This window comes from Ambystoma mexicanum, chromosome 2p (assembly GCF_040938575.1).
Source record: "Ambystoma mexicanum isolate Mex_15411 chromosome 2p, UKY_AmexF1_1, whole genome shotgun sequence".
NCBI classification, from domain to species: domain Eukaryota; kingdom Metazoa; phylum Chordata; class Amphibia; order Caudata; family Ambystomatidae; genus Ambystoma; species Ambystoma mexicanum.
The window spans coordinates 480,910,746-480,937,467 of record NC_090923.1 but is presented as its reverse complement, the minus strand read 5'-3'; the positions used below and the strand labels follow the sequence as shown (position 1 = coordinate 480,937,467).

Below are 26,722 nucleotides of genomic sequence, written 5' to 3'. Positions count from 1 at the left end.
TTCCTAAAATCAACTACCACTTATACACCTTTATACTTTTTACTTTCTTTAAACACACACACTCAAATCATGTTAAACTAACATGTTTTAAATGAAATATATAGACTACATATATTCAAACAAAATTGCATGCAAACACAATCTATGTTTAAACCTTTATAAAAATACTTATACAATTTCATATTTTTTGTTTTTATTTATTTATTGACTCAATTACTTTAAATTAGACATGACATTGAGGCGCTATTACCTAGAACAGTTTACTTACAGAAATAGTGGTATTCACTAATATATTATAAATTTCACAAGACATGGTAAAGATATTTTATTTTTGCTACAGTTAGTCATTCAATACAATTTGTTCATTAAGTACATATCATATACATTGAACTAATGCAATGTATCTTATGTAAATAAATTAGTTTAATGGTTTTACAGAAGGCACTGAGGATTTCAATTAAAAAAATCAATATCTAAATTAAAAACAGTGCTATATACAAACAAAGTTACTAATTTGAAGATTTTACAGTTGCAGTGAAGACCAGTTTCCTGAAAAGAAGCAGCCGAATTCGAAGAAGAAAGAAAAACTAAGAAGTTACCTGTTAATTTTAAAAAAAAGTAAGTAAAATATCACCATAATATTTATATTATTAATCGAATATACTATAACATTAATACCAGCTATTTTGGTTTCTTAAAATAGAGATTTAGTACCATTTTGTCCAAAAATGTCCATGTCGTAAACAGCGATTTACAACCAGAATGGCCCACAAATTTCTATTTTTGGACACACAAATTAGCCAACTGAACCACTACAATTTTCATATTATAGAACAAACAACTGTTTTAATTGTATACATTAGATTTACTATTTGTACTTTTCCACACCACTAGCTTACTTTTTTTTGTCATCTGAACCCCAGTTTAGTGACACATACATTCAAGAATACCTATCCCTACTAGTTTTAGTTCCCAATACACAATCACACACCATTACATACATCTTTATCATCTTACTCAAACACTCATGCACACAGCACACATACATTCCAGAACACCCCAACCCATATCTTCTTTATTTTTTTCAACAGACCCTAAAGAATGCCTACCAAAAGACAACTCCGTAGAAAGCAACGCAAAATTAGAGCAAATGAAAATAAAGGAGTCCAACATAAGCATCCATCTCTAGCAGAATTTGTAAAAAAAGTTGAAACAAAACAGCTAATACAATCATTTAATGAAACACAAGAAGTTTCAAGTACAACAACTTCACTTCCTCTATCAAAATGTAAAACAAACCAAAAAACAATTAACAGAAAATCAGCTATCAGTACGGATAAAACTACTTCTTCAAATTTTAATATAGTGCAAAGTAAGCATACCAAGAAAAGTATTTTAGCCAAAATATACCGTCACAAAGTCCTTCAAAATCTTATAAAAACAGGAGAGAAATCAGGTTCACAGCTTAAAACCTATCGTAGGAAATTAATCTTAGAAGCATTGATGGACAGTGCAATTCTTCTCAAAAGAAATGTATTTATTTTACTGTTAAACAAAATGAAACCACTAACAAAACTAATAACTAAATTACAAAAAAGACTTCTCAATAAGTGAAATGTCAACAGAAAGAACTTCTTAAGTATCTGCAGAGGTGAATGGAATCACACTACGAGCACAGAACCATATTTTAATGAAGAAGCGTACAAACAAAAGCAAACTAATACAATTGCCATAAATAGCAGTGGTCGAGGTTATGAAAAAGTGAATAATACCATAATGGAACAAGAAGTACTCCTTACAAAAATATGCCCTGAAAACCTAGAATTACCCCTCCATTCAACTGAATCAGAACGTCTAGTGTACAAATGGCCATGCACGTCAATGTGTAACATTCCCAAACAATGTTTCAAATCTTTACACCAATTCCTCAATAAATATGTAAAAAGCAAAGACAAAATCAAAATTAAATTACTGCAAAATATAGATACCTGTCCAGTGCGCAAGTACACAGGACTACAAGGACATTCATTGGCCTGCATTACAGGACCTACTTGTAAAATCACTTTCCATGATATCAAAAGGATATCAACACATCATTCAACTATAAGAAATCTAGTCTATAAACTGTACTGTGCTAAAAGTCCTGCTTTAGCACTAGCAAAGTTAAATAACATCCTTCTACATGGTACAGCAAAAGACCTACTTGAGGAAATTCACTATATCCAGAAAATATATTTTGGAAGTGAAAGCCATTTACAGAATGAAATAGCTTTAAACCAATTAAGCAACAATTCTACACATGGCAACCTTTTGCTAAACACATACAAAAAAGAAATACTAAAATTTAAAAGTACATCAGCTGAAGTACCAAACCATGTATGTGTATGTTGCCGTAGAATTTTTTATAAAAGTAACACAAAAACTGTGGATCTATCATACAAAACAGAAGACAATGAAGATTCTAAATGGTTTGGATTAGCTCTCTACCTTCTAGCAGAAAACAAATATGAAATAACTGAGCCCTTAATACTTTGCAGTTATTGCACCACAAAACTGGACAACAACCAAACTCCTTCACGTTCTATCACAAATAATTTGGAATTATACCCAGTACCAAAACCTCTACAACAACTTAATTTATATGAGAGCATCATAATTCAAACAGTACACCCATTTCAAGCAATAATACGCCTTCAACCAAAAACAGCAAAATTACCTCCCTCTGAATTGGTAAAAGGCATTCGTGGAAAAGTAGTTTATTTACCATTAAATCTAAAAGAAAATGTGCATACTCTAGGAGTGCAACTTCCAATGCACCAATCTTTAATTATATTAGTAAATGGAGTACCTACAAAAGACAAAAAAATATGGCAACAGCTGGTAGATTTATATAAAGTTAGACAAGCCTTCCAATATCTCAAAGAGAATAATGAATATTACAAAGAAATTAATATTGAAGAAAACTTGAAAGATACAACTGAAATAATTCAAGAAACACAAGAAGCTGGTCAATTTGAGCTACTAGATCCTGCTACAATATCAAATACTTTAGACCAGTATACAATTCATCCTTTGCACTGTAATGACACCGTACAAGATGTACTGGAAACTTACCAAATGCGTCAAACAAAAGGATCGCCAATCAGTATATGGGAAAAAAGTATAGAAGCACGTGCTTTTCCTCTACTCTTTCCTACTGGCAAAGGAGGAAGGTATGATGATAGACCTATTCAAATATCAGCTTCAGAATACCGCTCATTACGGATGTATTCTGAATATCCCAGATTTAGACAAAATGTGGAATACATATTCCACCTACTCTTTGAAAGTGAACTAGCAACTTTATGTTACGGAGTTGCACACATATTAAAATCAGGATCACACTTTCAAAATACGACAGCTACACAATTATTAGAGAAAGTGCAACAAAAGGATGAGGTTTTACAATCAAATATTACTAATCTATTAGCAAATATGCGTGGTACTAAAGAGTACTGGTTTTGACGTCATGGAGATGTACGTTGTATGATCAGAAACCTTGGCCCACCCACTTGGTTTGTTACATTAAGTTGTGCAGAATATGCATGGGAAGATTTACATGATTTCCTACGCATATCAAATAAAAAAAAAAACAAACATAGATATTCTAACACCTGGAGAACTTTGTTCTTTGGATCCTGTTAATGTTTCAAGATATTTTCACCATTGCTTCATTGCTATGCTACATTTTATTTGTAATAAAACTGTTCCTCCCCTTTGAGAAGTGCAACACTTCTTTTGGAGAAAAGAATACCAAGCCAGAGGAGCACCACATATCCACATGCTTTTATGGATTAAAGATGCTCCTAAATTTGGTCAAGACAGTGATGCCACTGTTTTACAGTTTATTGAAAAATATGTCACCTGTGAAATTCCATCAGAAGCCACAAATAGTGATCTTTGTGCACAAATTTTACAATTTCAAAGACACAAATGTGGAAAATATTGTCGTCGCAAATACAAAAACAAAGGCAAATACTACACCAAATGCCGATTTGGTTTCCCTAGACCAGTTACAAATACAGGTCAAGTAAACAACCTCATGTCTTCAGTTAGACATACTGTTAAAGGAAACTCACCTAAAAATACATATTACATAAAAAGAAAAGAAGAAGAAAAATATATCAATGATTATAATGCAATCATTGCCCACTTATGGAATGCAAACATAGATGTGCAGTACTTTGCAGACAATTCTACTGCAGTTGCACGATATGTCACAGCATACTTAACTAAAGCAGAAAAAACAGAGCTCCAAGACCTCTGGAATGACCTGTCATCAGATAAAACAGTATCTCAGAACTTATACAGCTTGGGCATAAAAATGCTCACCCATAGAGAATGTGGATCTTATGAAGCAGCTGATCGTTTAACTGGTACTTCATTGTATGGCAAATCTGAAAATATAGTATGGCTAAGTCTTGGTCCAGCTAAATCTAGAAAAAGAGTTCTAAAATCATATGAAGATATAGAAACAATAGCCAAACATGATCCCAACAGCCAAGACATTTTAAAAAACAATTTATTGGACACATACTACCCAAACAGAAGTAATACTTTGGAAAACATGTGTCTATACCAAATAGCCCAAAACTACACATACAAAAATAATATGAAACCCGATGAAAAAAAAAGTAAATATAGAGTGACAAACTGTGAAGGCAGCTTAGTTAAACTCACTAAACCAAATTTAATTAATCATATCAAATTGTCATTGAAGACTCCTCAACATAAAGAAGTATATTACATGTCCCTGCTACAACTCTTCAAACCATGGAGAAAAGAAGAACAATTACTAGATAACTATGACTCATATGAGGATGCTTTCAAAGCAAATGAATGCACTATAACTGATGTAAACTTTACACAGTACAAAACAATGTTGCACAATGAACAGCAACACGAAGAAGAACTCCAAGCCCAACTAGATAAGGATACTCCTGACAGTAGTCAACCTTCTGTAACAGGAAGCCAAGAACCACTGGGAGAACCACTAATAACAAATGAGGCAGAATTAGCTATGATAGAAGTAGAAAACACCATGTGTCAGTATGAAGATAAGGAAGACTTAACTATACTACAATCAAAACTAAACAATGAGCAAAGTAGCATTTTTTAAGAAGTAACAAAACAAATTGCACATGGTGTAAAACATGAAAATAAAGAATGTTCCTGCCATAATTATGAACCTATACTACTGTACGTCAGTGGTGAAGCTGGTTCTGGCAAAACATTCCTAATCAAAATCATTAGTAAGTTCCTTCAACAATTGACAAACAACAAACTGTCAGCTGTTGTCACTGCCCCCACAGGTTTAGCTGCCTACAACATAGGTGGTGTTACATTACACCTATTACTACTATTACCAGTAGAACACCAGAACAAATTAGACTATTACAAACTTTCTGCAGAAGCTGCAATGGAATTACGCAGAGTATTGAAACAAATGAAAATGCTACTAATAGATGAAGTGAGCATGGTCTCCGACCTGATGTTAGCTTTGATTCACCTCAGATTACAAGAAGTACTCAAAACAGACTATGAAGAGCTCTTTGCAGGAAAACACATTATTGTTTTTGGAGATCTGCTTCAATTAACACCAGTCAAAGGTGAACCTATTTTTAAAACATTAGGGCACAAACTCTGCCGTAAAACTGTTGGCAGCATTGGAAATGTCAACCTTTGGCAACATTTCCAATACAGAGAATTAACAGAAAACATGCGCCAATCTGCAGATCTCACTTATGCCAACATTTTAAAAAGTTTGAGAGTTGGTATACTTTCTAAAGAAGCAGAAGCAACATTGAAAACCCAGCACATTAATGCTCTTTATGGCGATGATGCATGTGCTACAGATGTTATGGAACAATTAGCCCACAAAAATGTCAATTGTATGGCCTTAATGCCAACTCTTGCAAGCTGTTTCAAATTCAATGAAATCATGCTAAGTAAAGAAATGCAACCAATAATGGAAATTAGAGCCACAGACAAACTAGATGTACATGGTATGACACTACCCATGTGTGACCAAGCCACAACAAGACTAAATAATTTAGAAAAATCAATCTCAAACACAGCAGGCTTAGAAAAGATGCTAAAATTATCCTTAAATTGCAGAGTAATGCTTAAACGTAATCTTGACGTGGACCAAGGACTAGTTAATGGAGCACTGGGTACAGTTGTTGGCTTTCAAACATACCCACGTGACAACAAAATTCAGTTTGTCAATATACTCTTTGACAAACTTTCAGAAGTAAAACGGATAGGACGCTCAACAGCTAGATTCCTTCTCTTCAAAGATATGTATGTACGCAGAGAACAATTTTCTCTAACTCTTGCATACGCAGTCACGATTCATAAATCACAAGGTCTTACCCTAGACAAAGCAATGATAGATATTGGTAACACAGTCTTTAAAGAAGGCATGAGCTACGTAGCACTATCACGCTTACGTACACTTGACTGTCTATTTCTAATCAACTTTGATGCAAGTAAAGTAAACGCTGATATTCCTTGCTTTTTAGAATATAATAGACTTCGCTCACTATACACTCCCCATCTAAACACATATTCTGTTCCACAAAAACTAAAACGTTGTAAAAGAAAACTAAATCAAACTGAAATGCAACAGGACGTCACTGGAAATCCTCCAAAGAGAGTAAAAGAAACTAATACTCCATCAAGTACCACAAACAAAAAAGAATCAATTAGAGAAAGTAAACCAGCTACTTCTTTAAAGAAGGAAGACAAACTCCAAAAAAAGCAGTTAGATACAGAACTACCTGGACCATTTAAATTCTCAAATATAATTGGTGTAAATTGCTATGCAAATGTAGCAATGAATATTCTATTTCAATTACCACCAATTGTTGACAACATTTACTCACACAGTACGAACCCATTGTGTTTGCAAATGTTAGTACTTCACAGAAATGCAGCAAACAATCCTGACAACACATATAGTGTTTTTGGAATAAGACGACAATTGGACTACTGTGCTGGAATGGTGAAATTCACTATAAACTCACAGGAAGATCCACAAGAATTTCTAATGTACTTACTACAAGTACTGGAAAACAAAAACATACCTATAAATGAAATCTTTCAGATTTCATACATGTGGAAACATACATGCATTCTCTGCAACAATGTGACACAAGAAGAAATCCCCAATGAACGCTTCATATATATATCAATACCAAATTGTGAATCCATTCCATTTCAGCAACTTGTACAAAATGCAAACCATGGTAGATTATGCTCTACCTGCAATTCAGATAATCGCTCCACGTTAGTAATACAAACACATAGTAAATACGTAATACTAATGCTTCTACGTTACAATGCAGATGGTACCAAAAACAACTGCAAGCTGACTGGATTCACACATGGTCAAATATCACTTGGTAAGAAAACCTTCACAACAATAGGTATAATCTACCACGCAGGAGACACAACCAATTTAGGGCACTACACTGCATACATAAAAAAGAAATGTGGATGGTTTGAATGTAATGATAGTACCATTACTCTAAAGCAGAGATTACCAGCAAATCTTATAAACGCTTATTTGATGTTCTTAAAACCAAAATTTGATAAATAAACTGTATTTAAACCGTTCAGTATATTTGTGTTACAAAAATATAAACTGTTAGAATACTCCAAAACCTATCTAACTGCTCAAAAATTCTACAACAACGAATCAGATAAATGAATACCACTAAATTAGACCAAAAAATACACAGTTAGAATACGCCAATTGGTATCTAACTGTCCCAAAATTATAAATGTGTGTTAAAGTAATATAAACTGTTAGAATAGTCCAAAAGCTTTCTAACACTTAAAGATTCTACAACAACTAATCAGATAAATGAATACCACTAAATTAGGCCAAAAAATACACAGTTAGAATACGCCAATTGGTATCTAACTGTCCCAAAATTTAACAATATCCAAATAGGTAAATAAAACCACTACTATATATTAAAAAAATAGACAGTTAGAATACGCCAATTGGTATCTAACTGCTCCAAAATTTTATAATATCAAAACAAATGAAGAATCTGTTACTGTTCCAAAAGAAATACAACAAAGCAAAGTATAAAGCATTAGCCAGAAACAACAAGTGAACACTGACAACAAACAAACAAATAAACTGTAGCATAACAGAAAAAGGTTTTTTTTTAAATCCAACATGGATTTTTTTTTCTCCCACAGACCCAATTATTTTAGCAACAAATACAGAAACTGAGCAAATTGCACAGTACTCTGATTTGTACTCTACTAAATATGAGGGTCGAAAAAAAATAAAAGTATATTTCTTATACAATGTAATAAGTCATCACAAAATACTAATACTAACATGCTATTTTCTTTTATCACAGAAATGAAGAAAAAAAACATGGACTCCCATTACTAGACCAAACAGTAAGTATACAATAATAAGGACAACCATAGCAGCACATCACATCCATAGTATCTAATACCTTTGTTCCTTATACATTTGTTTTTCACCCAAACTTATAAACAAATATGAATGTGATATGCTGCGGTGGTTGTTGCCAGGGCATAGAGTCTTGGGTGCATGGCCAAATGGCCATACACCCAAGACTCTATGCCCTGGCAACAACCACCGCAGCATATCACATCCATAGACTCAAACATTTCAACTATGATCTATGGGAAACTTTTAATGTCCGCGAACAGTGTGAGTGTTCTTAGAACACGTTGAGCTTGCCAGCGAACAATACGGACACCGTTTTCAGGACACCCCCTACGAACATTTCAGAACAACGCGATAGTTCTTAGAACACTTTCAACTTAACAACAAACAATACGGACACCGTCCTAAGGACACCCCCTACGAACATTCCAGGACACCGGGAGTGTTCTCAAAAACGTCTTCAGGATACCCCCATCTTGTTTATTTGCGAACATTTCAGGACACCGCAAGTGTTCTTAGGACACATTCAACTTGACAAAGAACAATACGGACAGCGTCCTCAGGACACCCCCTACGAACACTCCCCGGACACCGCGAGTGTTCTTAGAAGCGTCTTCAGAACACCACCATTTTGTTTATTTGCAAACATTTCAGGACACCGCGCGTGTTCTTAGAACACATTCAACTTGACAGAGAACAATACGGACAGCGTCCTCAGTACACCACCTACGAACACTCCCCGGACACCGCGAGTGTTCTTAGAACAGTTTCACTTTGCTTGCGAACAAAACGGACACATTTTGACTCCTTAGAACACCCCCTAGTCAGTTCATTTAGAAAATTTCAGAACACCCGTGATGTCCGCAAACTAATCGAACACAAAAAGAACGTCTAACACATAAAAAACACAACTTTCATCCTATCTCACACACTCCCACCCTCCCCAAACACTCCTACACACCAACACACTCTACAAAATACACATTTTGAACAAAGTTTCACCGCGCTGTCCGGGACGTCCGCGAATCCAATATGGCGGCGCTACCGAAAAATCTGACGCGCTTCACGCTCCACGCCGTCCAATCAGTGAACACTTTGCATGTCTGCGAACATCACGCAAGACGATTGGCCAATCAGGACACTTTCCGCAGAGCGAACAGGGAAGTGTATCCGCAAACCGAACACAGATATCACTAATTTTTTTTAACCTACTTTTTGGTCATTTTAAAAAAAAACTACTGCACAAATTTTCACCAAATTTGCAAAAGCACGCTTTCGGGACCAAGCCGCTGATCCTGGTCCAAATTTGGTGGAAATCCGTCCAGCGGTTTGGGCTGTAGACGGCAGCAAAAATGTTTTCCCATTCACTCTATGGAGAGTGACTATAATGTATACAAATATGAGCATATAGAGGGAAGGTAGAGTAATAAAGAGTAAAACTATGACAAAGTGCTGATACCATAATGATTATCTTCATGCACAGAAAGGATTCCTCTCTTTCAAGCCTGTATCTTCCGCTACGTACATGTTTCATATACGATGTGACAGGAACCCAAGTCTACAAATATAGTACCTTTTCAACTTTTACTCCCTGACTGTTACTGCAGAAAACTATGTGGCTTCGATATGTCAGTAAAGGATAAAAAGGGAAAGCCAGCCATGTGATGTCATCAGTTATGTCATCAATGACATTTGTGATGTCATCTTCGATGTCCTGGGTGTTAGTGTTAGCAGTGCACGGTGGCGCGAGTTATGGTTGCTTATGTTACCATAACTGGCGAATTTCAAGGGTTTTTCGGTTTTACTTGGAACCATAACGTCCCTTTAACAAAGTTTTTTCACTGAATTTCATAGGTTTTTAGTAACACAACTTAACCATAATATCCCCGACATGTAACATAGAACATAGTAACCCCCTCGTAGTGATTTTCATGTCCGCGGACTACCGCCATGTCTGCGGACACATCGAAAATCTGAGCGTGGTGAATGTAAATTTAAATAGTGTGCCCCATTTCCCCTTTGAAGTTGGCTCTGAAAAGAGCCGTTTTTTTTTTTACAGATGCTTGACAGACACCTGTTATTTTATATTTTTTTTCTTGTTTTTTTTTTTCTTACTTTACTCCTAAAATCTTCACATAACCTTCTCCAAAGCAGCCCTTGCATTCCAAAATAAAAAGGCATTTCCGGTAAAAGATAAAGAAATGCCATCTTCTTTAAAATTAACAGCATTACTGGCATCAATATTCTCATTGTTACAGAAGAACATACCAGCTCTAAGCATGAAGGCACACATGCCTTGGTTGATGACACACCTAGCAATGTTTTGCTGAGGACAAAAAACGGAACTATTGTCCCATATTGCCCTAGGTAGTAATCCAGAAAAAATGTCTTTCGCATTTGGAAGGATCTTCACTACGGCTTGAACCAAGCATTCCAAATCAGCCAACAAAGTAGGGGCACTGACGTTGCCCAAATGGAAAGCACCATAGTGCAAAACTACCACATGCGGACTGTTCATCGTGGCCATATCCGCACAAACTTGTACAATTCCCTGTACATTGCAATCAGGCACAGTGCTCCACACCACCTCCACTTCTTTGACATCAAAGTTCTTTGCAACAGGCCTGCATTCAGCGTACTGCTGTAAACCATACACAAACATATCTCCGAGCACCAACACCCTGACTTTCTCCACTTCTGCCATCTTCACCACACACAGTCTCTTTCAACACAAATCCACAACCTCGACATCTGATTGGCTGATCCGTACAGTCTTCTTTCCATGTTGGATTTCCTGGAAAAACCCGGATTTACCACACCCTGTCCACGAACAGCCGCGGTGTCCGCGGACGGCGTCCACTTTACTCTCTGTACCATTCCCTCATTGCATACAGCTATGCAATCACACATTACGAATAACGTCCTCAGAACACCCCCATTTTGTGAATTTTCCAACATTTCAGGACAATTATCATTTCATTATTCTACATATTAACATTACAAATATTATACTTTTATCTTGTACTCTGCACACAATGCTATCTTTCTCCATTAGCAGCTCAGTATACTACATAGAATCCCATAATACAATGCTATTTATTGATATAAATGCATCGTGCAAAGCACTAATAACGGTATGATATTTATTGCAATATCCTTGACACTTTTTTCGGAACATTATAATGAAAATCCCTAGTACACAAATTCCATGAAAAGTACATACACATGTGATGTCATCAGTGATTTCATCAATGACATTTGCGATACCATCTTTGATGTCCTGGGTGTTAGTCTTAGCAGTGCATGGTGTTGGCGCAAGTTATTTTTCATAGCTTACCATAACTTGCTATTTTCAGGGGTCTTTCGGCTGTACTTAGAACCATAACGTCCTTTAAACAAACTTTTTTTAATATCACGCAAACAATATACAAACATGGCGTGCAAAAACCAACTTCTACAGATGGCTTTACACAGAATGTTGCAAAGTAAGAATTTATGCTTGTTCACAGTGAAGGTCAGCTGCTTCATTTTTTTCTCGGGCCCCGGAGAGGCTCACGAAGCAGACTATAAGGTTGTATTGTGTTTTGACCTTGACAGACAGAGATTGTGATGAAAGACTTCTCTTGAAGGAGTGTTGCTAAAACGTAAGAGAAGATAAAGATGAAATTTCTGAAACGAAACCACTTTTACATATTATATCACTATGCGAAAGATCGTTGGCACACGCAGAGTCGTATTTTCGGACTGCACCACTCGTAGACAATGGAAATTGCAATTGTACTGTAAGTAACCCTTTACATTACTTTATACCAAATATAATTACAATAGCATAGCATTAAAGACCGCTGAAGTTGAACTTGTTTGTTGAAAGTGGCATAATGTTTTCTACCGCGTACTATCACCGCCGAATTGATCCCCTGTCGTTTAGAGGGCTCTGAAAAAGGCAGACGACACAGAGTGGGTTAATAGAAATAATTTAACCGGTCTATAGGCGGTCAAACGCTCTACTCGCTGTGCCGCTGTGCCGCTGTGGCACAGCGAGTACAGCGCTCGCTTTGACATCCGTGCACAGCTTGCTAATGCAAGTTCGAATCCAGGCAAGCCCAAACTCAGCCTTTCATCCTTCCGTGGTCGATAAATGAGCACCACACACCGTGGTTAATAATAAGCACTGCTTAGATACCTCACAGTTCTTAGCGCTACATGAATGGGAAAATATTATTTTTTTATTATTAACATACTCTGTTGCACTATCTTCGATAGCAAATAGTTTCATGCCCTAATAAATAAAATGATGATTTTTAATGAAGATCGGCTGGTGAGACTAATTTATGTTTTTTAAAACAGGTACGTGGCCCCGTTTTGTCTATGTCACAATTTACAGACTCCAGTGGATGGGGTCTTCAACTGCCAGGTGCAAGTCCAAATATGCAACTTCATGACCCTCACCATTTTATGGGACAATTGCCAAGGACCAATATGCCCTTACGCAGTACTAGCGGCTACAAACAACATACCAACCAATACGGTGGTCTAATGGCTCGTTGTTGGAGCAACCTTCCGATTATCAGAGAGACCATTTACTACTTTTATCATAAACCAACAGCCTATCTACCGCAAAGGAACAACGCGCGGCTCCAAATAAACTTTTGCTCATCGACAGCAAAGACAATAGCAAATCGCTGAATATTCACTAAACATTTCATGTGAAATAAATGTACTTTACCAAGTGTACAATCCTGCTGTTTACTTTTAAACCACAGTTTCATATTCCGAATTGTGACGCACTGAGTTGTAACCTGATCTAACACTCTCTGTACCGCAAAGGAACATCGCGTGTCTCAACATGAACTTTTGCGGATCGACAACAAAGACAAATGCAAATTGCTGAATATTCTCTAAACATTTGATGTCAAATAAATGTACTTTACAACATTTACAATCTTGCTCTTTGCTTTTAAATCACAGTTTCATATTCTGAATTGTGGCGCGCTGTGTTGTGACATAATGTGTGTTGTCTTCCGGGTTCTGTGTAAAGTCGCGTAGTACTGGAGACGACTGGGCGCGTTTCATTACGCACCCTGTAACGTCACGGATAGAGGTGGGGAATATGAATGCCTTGATAATATCAGGCTTAGTTGCGGGAGATATGATTTAGTGTTGCTAAAGCAGGTCAGCCAGGTCAATAGCGCCAGTCATAGGATTATCACATAATGTCGACGCACACCAGCCGGATTTATCGTTTCTTTAGTGGACAAAAAGTCGGTTGACGCCCCTAGGAAATTGTACTATTAGCGGACAAAAGGAGTGCTCTTAAAACACTTTCACCCTGACAACGAACAATACAAACAACGTTCTCAGAACACCCCCATTTTGTGTAATTGCAACCATTTCGGGACACTGCGAGTGTTCTTAGAACACATTCAACTAGACAAATTACAATACGGACAGCGTCCTGAGGACACCCCCAGTTTGTGTATTTACGAACAATTAAGTACACCGCGAGTGTTCATAGCTCATTTTTACCTTCCTTGCGAACAAAAATGACACATACTCCGTCCTCTAAACACCCCACCATTTAGTTTATTTACAAAATGTCAGAACAGCCGTGTTCTCCGCGGACAAATCGAGCGCAACAAAAACGTCTAGCACATAAAAAAACAAAGCATTGAACCTATCTCATACTCCCCCACCCTCCCCAAACACTCTTACACACCAACACACGGCACTAAATACAATTTTTTATCCACGTTTCACTGCGCTGTACGCGGTCGACTGCGAATACAAGGTGGCGGGCGCCACAGAAAATCTGACGCGCTCCACGCCCATCGCCGTCCAATCAGTGAACACGTCGCATGTCCGCGGACATGACGCAAGCCCACGGGCCAATCGGGGTGCTGTCCGCAGAGCGAACAGGGAAGTCCGTCCGCGAAGCGAACGCAGATATCACTAATTTTGTTGCCTTACATTTTAGTCATTTTTTAAAAAACTACTGGACGGATTTACACCAAATTTACAAAAGCACGCTTTTGGGACCGGGCCGCCGCTCCTGCCGCAAATTTGGTGTAAATCCGTCCAGCGGTTCGGGCTGTAGCCGTGCGCAAAGTTTTTTCCCATTCAGTCTATGGGAAAAAAAAAGTTTTGGGACCCCCCCCTATAACTTTGCCCCCCCTGGACGAATCCTCACCAAACTTTGCAGAAAAATCCAGAGTGACCCAACTACTTTTTTTGCAAAGTTTGGTGAGGATCCGTCCAGGGAGAGCGAAGTTATAAGCCGCCCAAAAAGTGCTCTTCCTATGGAAACAGCAACTTAACCATAACTACATGGCCACTACCGTGGCCATGTATATGTATATATATATATATATATATATATGTTTTTTTTAACCCGCAAGTACCACCCGTGCAGGGATTGCACCATGGGGAAACAGTAGCCTGATGGTGCGCCAGTCGGTCTACACGGGCTCCTCCGGGGCAGCTAACAGTTGGATGGCTGAATGCCGCCATGTCCACGTAGCTGCTGCGCACAGCAAGGATTGGTGTGAGTTCAGTTCTGCTCGTCGTCAGTTGCTAGCAGTAACTGGGAAGTGTACACCAATGAAGGGAAGCCACAGCATGCAGAGGAGCAATTGTATTGATTACCCTTCTTCTTCCTCCATTACAGCTATATCTCTTTGCCCATCCCCTTCTGTTTCCTTCGCCCCTCCACCCTCATGATGATTTCCGTCCATGGTCCCATTACTTAAAGGGTCAGCATGGGAGGGGTCCCTCACAACAATAAGCATGAGTGTCGGATTCAAGTAGGTACAGATATAAATGAGACATTCAGTGATTTCATATTTCCTGATTAAAAGACCTCTTGCATTATAGAATAAACGGATTTAGGGCAGAGGTGAGATGGTATAAGTGTGGACTATACAATAATGCACAAAATCATAGAGAAGATCAGGTTGTGTTGTTGATGTGATGTAGACACTTACTCATTGTAGATCCAAGCCAAAGGTGCTATCCTGCTTTCCTCCAGCTTATTGTGTCTCAGCACAATTGTGTGCAGGTTATTTGTGCGATTAAAGCATGTTTCTGATATCTCTTCTATCTGATTATGCTCCAGATACAGTTCCTGCAATTGAGGGAGAAACAGTTTACAAACCGTATGTGCTGCACAAAACCACAACATTCATAGAATGTAAAAGCTTTAGCAATGAAACAATACAGAGACCGGTTTAAATGCTTATAAAACGTAGCTCACGTAGCATTTGTTCTTGAATAAGTACTGCATTCCTAACAGGAGCACATGCTACGAAATACATAAATATCAAACGTCCTTTTTGTTGAACATTTACATCAAGGTTGAGGTTACATACTGTTAATGGTATTGCTAAAAATCAAGAAAATTGATTTAGTACCAGTTTTGCCTTTTGCCTAATAGCGAATGGAGCTCTAATTGGTAGTTTACAAAGTATTTTGCGGTATGGCAAAGGGGACGGTGCCGTGTTCTGCTTGTGGGACATGGAATGGGAGAAACAAGCTCTGCTCTAGAACTAGCCTGGTCCATAAATATTTTGTATTTTGAAACAGGGCAAGTGAAGTGAGGAACAAAGCATGTTTTTATGTTTGTATGATGTCTCTATCTCTATTTCTATTTCTATCTCTTTCTCTCTCTATATATAAAGCAGAACATCTGTTAGTTTGTTCCGTATTCAATTCCACACCGTTCCACCAATCTGCACCAAATTTTGCATAGTAATCTGTTAGGACCCTTCGGACATTACTGATCCCATGACATTTGGTCACCCCACCACTCTCCCAGGATTTCAGCCCCTTAACACATGAGACGGTTATTTATAATCAGTGAAAAATCAATGTGGTCAGAGAAGGGCTGGCCAAAGCTCATTTTAAGAGTATTGACACGAAGAACAAAAGTCAAAGGTCCCTTGCAAACCACGTTTCAAGTTCCTAGGAAGCACTGTTTCTGAGATATTTACACTGCAAGGCACTGCACCGTGCCAGGGTGAGGCGACAGGCGGGGAGAGCACACAGAAGGTCCCAGTATGCTGCAGCACACCAACTCTCACTTCCCCTCCACGTCTGCTGCTGGGTATGACAGCCAGCAACAGCGCCCATTCGCAGCACAGTTTAGTTCAGGGAGCAAAGCACATCAAGCGATAAGCGACTGGGTACAGCTGCCTACGAAATCATGGATTTTCATCAATTGATGAGAGTGTTACCATGTCTGTCTACTGAACCGCTGCGGTGTAGGGGTACTTTTTGCTAGCACAACATAATACCAATGTAAACTAAGGCAATATCTGTTTGCTCTATTTGCTATGAATCACACAGGAATTGTGAGGCAAAAACGAACATTCTCTTACTTGTTTGTAATTTGGCCCAAGAGTGGGTGACTTGCTAGCTTTAATCAAAAACACTGAATTTATTTCTTTGCTTATGGTTAAGCTGCTAACAACCAAGCATGCTGGATCAGCAATTTTATGATATGCAATCCAAACCTCTGAAGCGTATTCGAATTAAATTTGTCTTTTAATAAAACGAAATGACATTATTTTGTGGCAACAAAGTTCAAGGTCTTAACAATGCATAGAAAACTGCAAAAATGTGTATTACATTGGCACGAACCGAATCCTCTCGTTGAGAGAAGCATCTCAAAGAGCAGTGTCTGTGGTGTGAGAGGATGCAAGTTGTTGTGTTGTAGCCTTAATGTGGGAAGCGGCGAGGCCTGGTGATTAGGGTAGTTTAGCGCTACACATAGAAAAGGATATCCGATGCTTAGGGCTGCACACAAAGCCAGGCTGGGAGGTTTTATGATAAGTGACACAAACTGTGATATGTATGGAAAGGAGGATAAACATTTGTACTGCACCCATCACTACAACAGAGTTCTTACGGCACCTGACCTTATCCTGGCAGTGGTGTATTGCGCCACCACCAGGGTATTATCAAACCTTGTTCTGTCGATAGGAAAGAAGAAGGTGTGGACGGGGTGTAGGTGATAGAAAAGAGGGATTAGCCAGTGAATAAACAACTTAGTGTGGGAAAACAAAACAAATAAGGCGATGAGGAGGGATCATGATTGTAATAGCTGGGATGCATGTTACTTAACTGTAATTAGTTATTCATAAGCATGAGAAAAAGCTTAAGGAATGTGTAGTCCATTTTATAAGTAATACTTAAATGTTATGGCAGTAGCTACACCAGATTATACCTGGTGCTTATTATGGTTGGTGTGTGGTTGAGGATGTGAGGGAGGTCATGTGGTCAGAGCAGTACATTGCGACACATATTGTTTGGGATAGTGCCAGCATACTGCTTTAGTTGTAGTAATGAAGTAAGTAATCTCCAGTGGTTTAGGATAGGTTGGCCTACAAATGCAAAAATAGATAGGTTTAGCTGAATTCACTATTGCCTCCATAGTATAAAGAGAATTGTGCGTTATGATGCATATAGCAGCACACTTTAACATCATTAGCACAGAACACTCGATGTGCTGCGCTGATAGAGAAAATTGCCATACTATCTAGACCACTGGTCTTCAAACTGTTTATGTCAAGGCCCCGCTGAGCAAAAAATAAATTGCTCGGGACCCACCAGCCCCGCCCCTCTGTGTTTATGTTATTTATTTTATAGAGATGGCTACAGAATACGTGGTGCCATCATTTTGAAGGGATATGTTGCTGGGGAGACATTCTAAGACAGTAGGGCAATCACTTCCAATCCAAACATAGAAACACAATATTTCCCAGTAGGGCTTTTATTTTCTCAAAATTCATTCCTATTAGTATATTCAGCAGAAGGCAATTTGATTTTACAGAGCAGGTATTAATGGGAAGGGTGGGCCTGTCTCTCTGCAGGAAGTGAGTCAATGTGTGGCTTTATTTTTGAGACCACCACTCTGAGAGTGTCCTCCACTTCCAGCCTTCTGCAGTGTTTCGTTTTCATTGCAGCCAACGGTAAAAAGCCTATTTCGCACAATGAGGAACACCCAAAGGGTGAGAGAGACTGTATAGCAGACCTTGCCAATGTAGGATACTCCAGGATTACCTTCAGCCAAAAGTCTCCCACTGCAATGTTCCTAAAATCAGATTTCTGAGTAGTGTCCAGCTGAACCTCAGTCAGCTCCTCCTGGACATTAAATGGAAGATGAACCGCCTGCTCTGCCAGAAAAAGGCTGCATCACCCAGTCATTAATGCCAGCATTTTCTTCAGGGAAGTATTTATCAAAGCTGGACCTTAACGTTGTTAGGTGACTTCATCAGCATTCAGTGAGTAAAATAACCTTGTAAAAATAAAATGCAGCTTTGCATAAAATAAAGAGAATTTTGGGAATATCAGGCACAATGAAGGCCCCTCTTATGAAAAAGTTGAAATGCCCTAGTGCCTCCAATTTGAAAAGGATTAAATGCCTTGGTGCCTTCCCTGGCCACTGCTGCTGCAGGATAAATGAGGACCATGGGTTCTTTGTTCTTTTCACTTGTACCGAGTCCCCTCAGTCCTCTTTTCTCCCGCACTTAGAGTGGAACCAGTCTGCGGCACACAGCTTGTAATGCAAAGCTCACATTTTAAGCACCAGGACAAAAAACAGAGAACTGAATACGTTGCTGAGCTAAATGAATTCTGACTGACTAGCAACATGGGGGCAGTTGCTCCCCCCATAGCACCCCCTTCCATCTGAAAGTAATGCAGTATGTCACTAATGAGCCCTCATTAGAGATTTACTGCTCTGCTTTCACATGGGATAGGCTGGTCATCCCCGTAAAAGGTAAAAGAAGGTGTGTGCTGTAATCAGGGCAGGTTCTAGCCAACTTGGTGCCCAGGCCGAAACATCAGAATGTGCCCCCCCCCACTGACTGGCTGGCACACGTCACTCCCAAACTACACCTCTGTCGTATTAATTATTTTCTGATAGAAGGTTATCATTCCAAGATGTACTCTTTCAAAATACCTCTCTGACAGTGGGAACGAGAACAAATAGCACGAATGAAGATTCCTGTATACTTTGCATTAAATTACAGTGCATTTCAGTGATCAGAGCTCTCTACATTTGATAAACAAGTATCTGTGATAAAAGGATTGTATGGATGAATCTCTAAATGCATTACTGATGCATGGCTTGGTGCTCACATCACGGTTCACAATACTCACCCTAACATTAGAATGTTTGTAACCATGAACCATACATGCTCATTTAGACAGCCTACATTTTTGGATCCGAGTATAAAATGGCTGCAACATCAGCCACTCAAATAGGGTACAGGGGCTTTTTTTGCTTCTTGTTTCTGAAGAATTGTGGAGGAAGAAGGGGCGGGTCTCAGTGTGGGCATGCCAAACCCCAATACAGAAACATCTTTAGGGAATTATATCTGCAGACAGAGCATCATACCGTACAAGACCAAATAAACAATTCACAGAAAGGCTACACAGAAAGGATTGTACCTCTTTCAAACGCCTCTTTCAAACGCTTCATCAGTAATAAGCTGATGAAGCGTTTTAAAGAAAACCGCCTTCCAATGCGTGGTAAAGGGCCCACAGTTCCTCAACATTGTGCAGGCCACAGGGGTTATTTCGGCAACAAGGAGCAGGTCCATGCTTTATCTAACAGAGCTGGCATTAGCATCTCTTATTAGTGCTGGTCTGCAGCTAGGGCAGTGCAGAAAGGTTGTTTGGCCTCGTGGATTTACAATTTGAGGCAACTTATTTGATTGCTTTATGTGTTTAAGTGTGGGCACAATATGGCATGCTCGCCAGAGTCACATGCACAAAACAGTCCACTGTGCTCTTGTATGGACATTGGGCACATACGACAAAAACAGGTATATGTGCTGTTACATAAGAGAGCAGTACATAGACACCATTAACCAACAGGGTGGCGACTTGTGCAGCACACAAATCATTGCTGCACATATCACTGCATTGATTTGGACTACTGTCTGCATGGTGACACACAATGAACTCCACTTTCCTAATCAAGGTGCCAAGTGACATTGAGTTGCCATCTGGTGTGCTCGCTAGGCAGTGGCTGGTTTGTTTAGACAATTAAAAGACCTTTGATGTTGAGAGGATGCATTTAGTCCATGTCCCAAAGCAGCCACTAGAATACGTAAGCAAGAAAACTAGAGTTAAACTTTCCAGGGATGTGGGATATGTAACTAAAAAGTAATATAAAAAACAGGTCTTGGTGTGTCAAAAAAAGAGACACGAAAATAAAGAGAAGAGTTTTAAACTTTTCTGTGTGGCATGTTAATTTTCTTTTGCATAGGTTTGATCAGATAACTGATACTTGTGCTGGCCTGGTGAATAAAAATGACCCATGTTCAGTTCTTAACACTGAAATGTTAAGCATATACTGTATAAAAACAATGGCTTGTTAAATGAGCCATCACTTATAAATTGCCCCACTTGAAATGCTGTCAACACAAAGAATGAGGGGTGCAGGTTGTGTGACTCTGGAGCATTTCCGTGGATCTTTTACAACCTCCCTTGGTTACACGTTTATGTTATGTTATATTGCATTTTTATTGCACCTACTGCCATAGTTTAAGTCTTCAAAGTGCTTTGCTTGTCAGAGTGACAAAGGAGGAGTAGGATAGAACATTCAGTAGTGGTAGGGTGAAGAAAATCTGGGTAGATAGTTGGCATGAGGGCGAGGGGTAGATAAGATACACAGGAAGGCCTAGAAGGAAAAGGTAGAGGAACCATGTGCACAATTGGACTGAATTGATTGTGGGAATCAACTGTATTTTATGGGGCACAGCACCAAGGAGAAAGCGAACTGGAGGTGTTCTCTACACAAAGGGGTTCGTCTGGAAATCACTTGCCGCATGGTGAGCCTTGGAATGTTAAAGCCATGTCCAGGAAAACACATGCCCTTAAGGTTGTGTGTAAGAAATGTGCATTTGCCAAGTTGAAAACAGTTCCCTAAAAACACTAGGAATGGGGAAACATTTTTGATTAACTCATTTATGTCATGGTTACCAAAACCCTGGGCTTGCGCGCAAAGTGGTTTTGGCCAGACTTTGAGCCTTCCACAGTGTCATGGTGAGCCTAGGCATGTAGAAAACCATGCCCAAGAAAACACAGTGTGCGAAACCCCTCTTCTTATTCGCCTTGGCCCTGAGAGGCCAGAAAGGGCCATATTCTTTTTCTTCTTCTTCTTCTTCTTCTTCTTCTTCTTCTTCTTCTTCTTCTTCTTCTTCTTCTTCTTCTTCTTCTTCTTCTTCTTCTTCTTCTTCTTCTTCTTCTTCTCCTTCTGGGGAATGCCACAGGGCACCCAGGCAAGATGGGGTAACGGCTGCACCATGACAGCAGGACCAGAGTGGGGGGCGCAGGCCCGCTCGGGCCAACGCCCCCCACGCGGTGCAAAACTTTCCCAGGGACATGCTGTCTCGGGGACAAGAAGAACGGACGGGCAGGGTGTGATTTCACACCTTGCTCGTCCGCAACACAAAGAGGTGGGAGAAGCCACCCAAGACAAAAAGCAGGAAGCTCTATCAGAGCAAAAGGTGCCCCCATCCCCTAAGGGGTGGGGGACTCAGACAGTCGGCGCCGTGCCGGCCTGGGGGCTGGGTTACAGCCCCCAAGAAAGCACCGACGTGCATATAAGGACAAGACTCCAGCAGTTTTGTGGACCCTACATGGGGACCCAAAACACAAAGGGAAGTGCACAGTGACCTCAGTGCCTTCCAAAACTCTCTTTTCCCCGAATCAATTTCGCTGGTTACTCAGCGTGTTGACTTGGGCTTTGGTGAAGAGCTCAAAGCATCCCGGCCGGTGGGGTATCATTGTCCTGGTACACCCGCGCTGGCAGAACACAGACGGCAGCAGTTTAAACCCCTTTATCTGACCAAAGACGGCAGGACAACAGACCTAACAGCGCAGGGCTACAGCAACGCCCAGGCTGAGGAACCATGACTTATTCAAGCAACAAGAGAGCGTCTTCGCCCAAATTCGAGTCGGCGGCAGCATCTTGAAGTAAGTCACGCTCCAGCAGCAAAAGCCTGAAGCCACGCAAGAGAAACGAGTTGGCGCGGGACGGACATAGAAACAGCCGAGTTTTAAAAATGGTTTGTTGGACTAAGGGGGGGGGTTATTAATTAACAGTCACTCAGATAGCACAGCGAGTAGCTTGCTCGCTCTACAGAGCCTGCCAACACAGTTTTGAGTCCCGGCGGTGTCAAAAAATCAGCCATTTCATTTGGCAGAAGGATCCACATTTCCTTCACCCTTCCCCGCAGGCCGGTCAAGTGGCACTGCAAGCAGTGCACTTGCCTCGAGATCCATACAGAGCCGGCAGACGCAATTTTAAATCCCTGCAGAGCCAAAATCGGGCCCGCACCCCCCCATGGTCGATAAAGCACCACACACGGTGGTCAACATAAAGCACCGCTCAGACACCCGAGGGTCAGCAGAGCTACATAAACGCTAAATTAATTTAAACATACAGAAAACGCACTGCCCCACCCCCTGCCTTACATAGCTTACGCGACAGCAGGACAGCGCATGCGAATGCAGGTTTTAAAGCACGGCCGCTCGCACGTGTGCTTACGCGACCCACGCCCTCTCAATTTGGTTGTTATAAACAAAGAGCGTTTCAAAAACAATTTTTCCGATTTTGTCATTTCATAGCACATGTGAAATGCAAAGTTATAGTAGTCGGTGGCCAAGATAACGCGAGGGTCACGGCAATCATCGGTTTCAACCCCCTTTTGAACAGGCTCTTAAGAGCAACCCTGTTTTACCTACAGTAAATCACAGGAGCAGCGCTCAAATACAAAACTGTTAATATACTGGCACAAGACAAAGCACAGTACCAACTACATTTCCTCAAAAATACGGGGAAAACAGAGGGCTACAAAACACAGAGAGCAGTACCCCAAATACGGGGCACAGAGAACAGTACCCCAATTACGGGGACACAGATTACTTAACAAAACAACAGTATCCCAGCACGAGGAACTAAAGTATTTTTGTCATAATCAGCTAAGCTATTTTTCTATCCAATAGGAAGATGGCGCCAAAAAGGAAACCACAGGCATCGAAAGACACAACAAAGAAGATAATATTCCCACTATTACAGGCGGCAGTAGAGGCAGCAAAAGTCTATGGTTGGGCCTGGGTACAAGAAAATATGTACGGGATGCCAAAGGGAAGTCCAGCGCAGCCAACAAGCGCGGAAGACATCTCCCCAGCACCGGCAAAGAAGAACAGATCAGCAGTTTACAGTGGAGGAGGTAAAATGAATAGAAATGTGTCCGCATTATGTGAAAGCATTAAGGTCATGCAACAAAGTATAGCAGAGTTAAGGGGCAAACAAATAAATCCAGCAGAGGAGAGGGAGGCGCAGGACAGCCCTCTTGAACCCACAATAATAGTGGAAAACCTCACACCCACTGAGTCAACAGGCACAGAAGGGGGCACAGCGGTACGCGATGGGGCACAGGGGCCTTTACAAGCATGGGCTAATCCCATTAGTAACATAGCAGACCCAGTGGCCGTAGGCAGCAACATCAATGGGGACATCATAACTCTCAGCACTGCGCAGTTAGAGCTGAGATTCAAGAATTTTGAGACAGAGATACTCAATAGATATAAAAAATCTTTAGCATGGAACATAGACATAACGATTAAGGAAGCTATCTGACAAAAAGAATTTATCAAGATTTTCTCACTAATTGAAGCCCAACGCAAAGGCAGAGATGCATTCCGGGACCCCAAAAAGATAGAGAAGGCCATAGCAAGAAATGCACAGGTGGAACAAAATTGGGACAATTGGTTCAAGGCATTCGCCGTCCTCGCAAGCATCTACCAGGAAAAATTTCCAGGGGATGGTATAAAGTTATGGGCATACGCAGATAAAATAAGAGAGGTAAAAACAACACACAGGGGAAAGATTTGGTTAGCATATGGCATAAGATTCAGAAGACGTATGTCTGAAATAACAGCAATAGAATGGGACGAAGTCCAGAATGACCTCTACATAATGAACGGGGAACTAACATCCGAGGAGGAGGTGACACAACCCACAGGCAGAAACACTAGAAACCCCCAGTCACAATCCAATAGTCGAGGGCAAGATAACGAGAGGCATAAAAAGAACGAGCAGCCCTTTCGGAAGAATCAGCCATGGGCGGCTAAGTCAAATGCCCGGGGTCAGAATAAAAGCAACCACCTCTCAAAAACCAACATACCATGCAGGAATTATGGGAAGAACCAGTGTACATGGGGGAAGGAGTGTTGGTACAAACACACCTGCACCAACTGTGGGGGCGAGCACCCCACATGTAACTGCACCCGACTCAAAAAATTCTAAGAAAGAGGAACGCTAGCGGGACAGTAATAAAGCTAGAGCCCGGCAAAACACAGATAAATCATCACAACTTTTACAAAGCAATAAGGGACTATCCCGACAAAACAATCAGTACAGCAATATGGACAGGTTTCACAGATGGTTTCGTAATCCCTTTCAAGGGGACAGGGTCAGAGAGGATCCCAAAAATCTTAAAATCAGCACAAGACAACCCAAAAGTAATAAAAGAAAAATTAGACAAAGAATTGCAGTTGGGTAGAATAGGGGGACCTTGGGACATTATGCCGTTTTCAGAACTTTTGGTATCACCACTAGGTTTAGTACCTAAAAAAGAGCAAGGAAAGTGGAGATTGATTCATCATTTATCTTATCCCAAAGGCAATTCACTCAATGACAGGATTCCACACACGGAGTCAGCTGTCACTTACACCCATTTCCAAGAGGCACTCAGGCTAATACAGGTTTGCGGTAAGAACGATTTGATGGCCAAATTGGATATAGAATCGGCTTTTAGACTACTTCCGGTCCACCCCAGCTCCCAGCGCTGGTTGGGGTTTTCATTTAACAACACATTTTATGTGGACCGCTGCTTACCAATGGGATGCGCAGTATCATGCGCCCTATTTGAACAATTCAGCTCATTTTTCTAATGGGCTTTCCAAAAACAAATGACTGACGCCAGGGTTATCCATTATCTAGACGATTTCTTGGTCATAGGTACAGAAAAATTGGACGATTGCAACAAAGCTTTAACAGAGCTACAAAACATGGCTAAACAATGGGGGATCCCATTAGCAAAAGAGAAAACAACACTCCCATCCACCAGTATTATATTCTTGGGGATAGAGATAGATTCCACAGCAGGGGTCTGCAGAATACCAATGAACAAAGTTATGGAACTAAAAAGTAAAAGGCAAGAACTATGCGACAAAGACAAAGGTACAGTAAAGGAGCTACAATCGCTAGCAGGGAGTCCAAATTTTGCGGCAAGAGTCATCCCACAAGGAAGAGTCTTCTCCAGGAGCCTAGAGTGGAAGGCCAAGGCATGCGGAAAACCACACAGGCACGTCAGGCTAGGAAAGGAGGTTAAAGAAGATTTAAAGATCTGGAACAATTTCCTGGAGACATACAACGGGATCACACTCTGGCGCACACCAGTTAACACCAAAGGAAAAAGGGTGCTCTATACAGACGCAGCTGGCAGCAGGGGCTACGGGGCCATATTGGGCAAAGAGTGATTGGCGGGTCTATGGCGAGAGTATTGGCACACAGCAGGATGGGTAAAAAACATCACATTATTGGAGATATTCCCAATCTGGTTAACCATCAACATATGGGCCCATCAGCTAGCCAACACCGAGCTCATGATATGGTGCGACAACATGGCAGTAGTAGGGATCCTAAACAGGAGAACCACAAAACGCCACAAAGTGCTCAAAGTGCTGCGAACTATCACAGCAGCCACATTACACAAAAATATAATTATTAGAGCAAGGCACATCGCTGGGGCTGATAATAACATTGCTGATGCCTTATCTCGCTTTCAGTGGTCCAGATTCCGGTAACTAGCACCACACGCCAGTGAGAAGGGAACGCAGATTCCGGCAGACTGCTGGAGAATCATGGACAAATAGAAAAAACAGCATCATCACCTGTGAGAAAGAGCACAGGGAACCGGGTGCTACAACAAACAGGCATCTCAACAACGGGTGCCAGCTGCATGCAGCCTACAAGAAACAAGAACACTGCGACGGGGTTCCTAGAAAAGATGGCAGAAAAGGCTTTTGCCAGAAGTACCATGGCACAATACAGTAAGTGTTTACAAACTGTTTTTAAAATAACAGGTTTAAAGCATGTAGAACTGATAACACAGAAAGGCATAGAGATCTTTCTACAATGGGCGCATGAGCAAGGTTTTAAGA

General features: G+C 40.4%; 1 protein-coding gene across 3 annotated transcripts in view; it reads right to left on the bottom strand.

The window, feature by feature from the left end:
- The window catches only part of ECM2 (extracellular matrix protein 2), a 436,024-nt gene that overhangs the window by 89,103 nt on the left and 320,199 nt on the right, over positions 1-26,722 (bottom strand). For all 3 annotated transcript variants that reach the window (XM_069643868.1, XM_069643867.1, XM_069643869.1), the window contains exon 8: positions 15,463-15,602. In XM_069643868.1, coding sequence (XP_069499969.1) covers positions 15,463-15,602 — 140 coding nt within the window. The remainder of the gene's footprint in view (positions 1-15,462; positions 15,603-26,722) is intronic.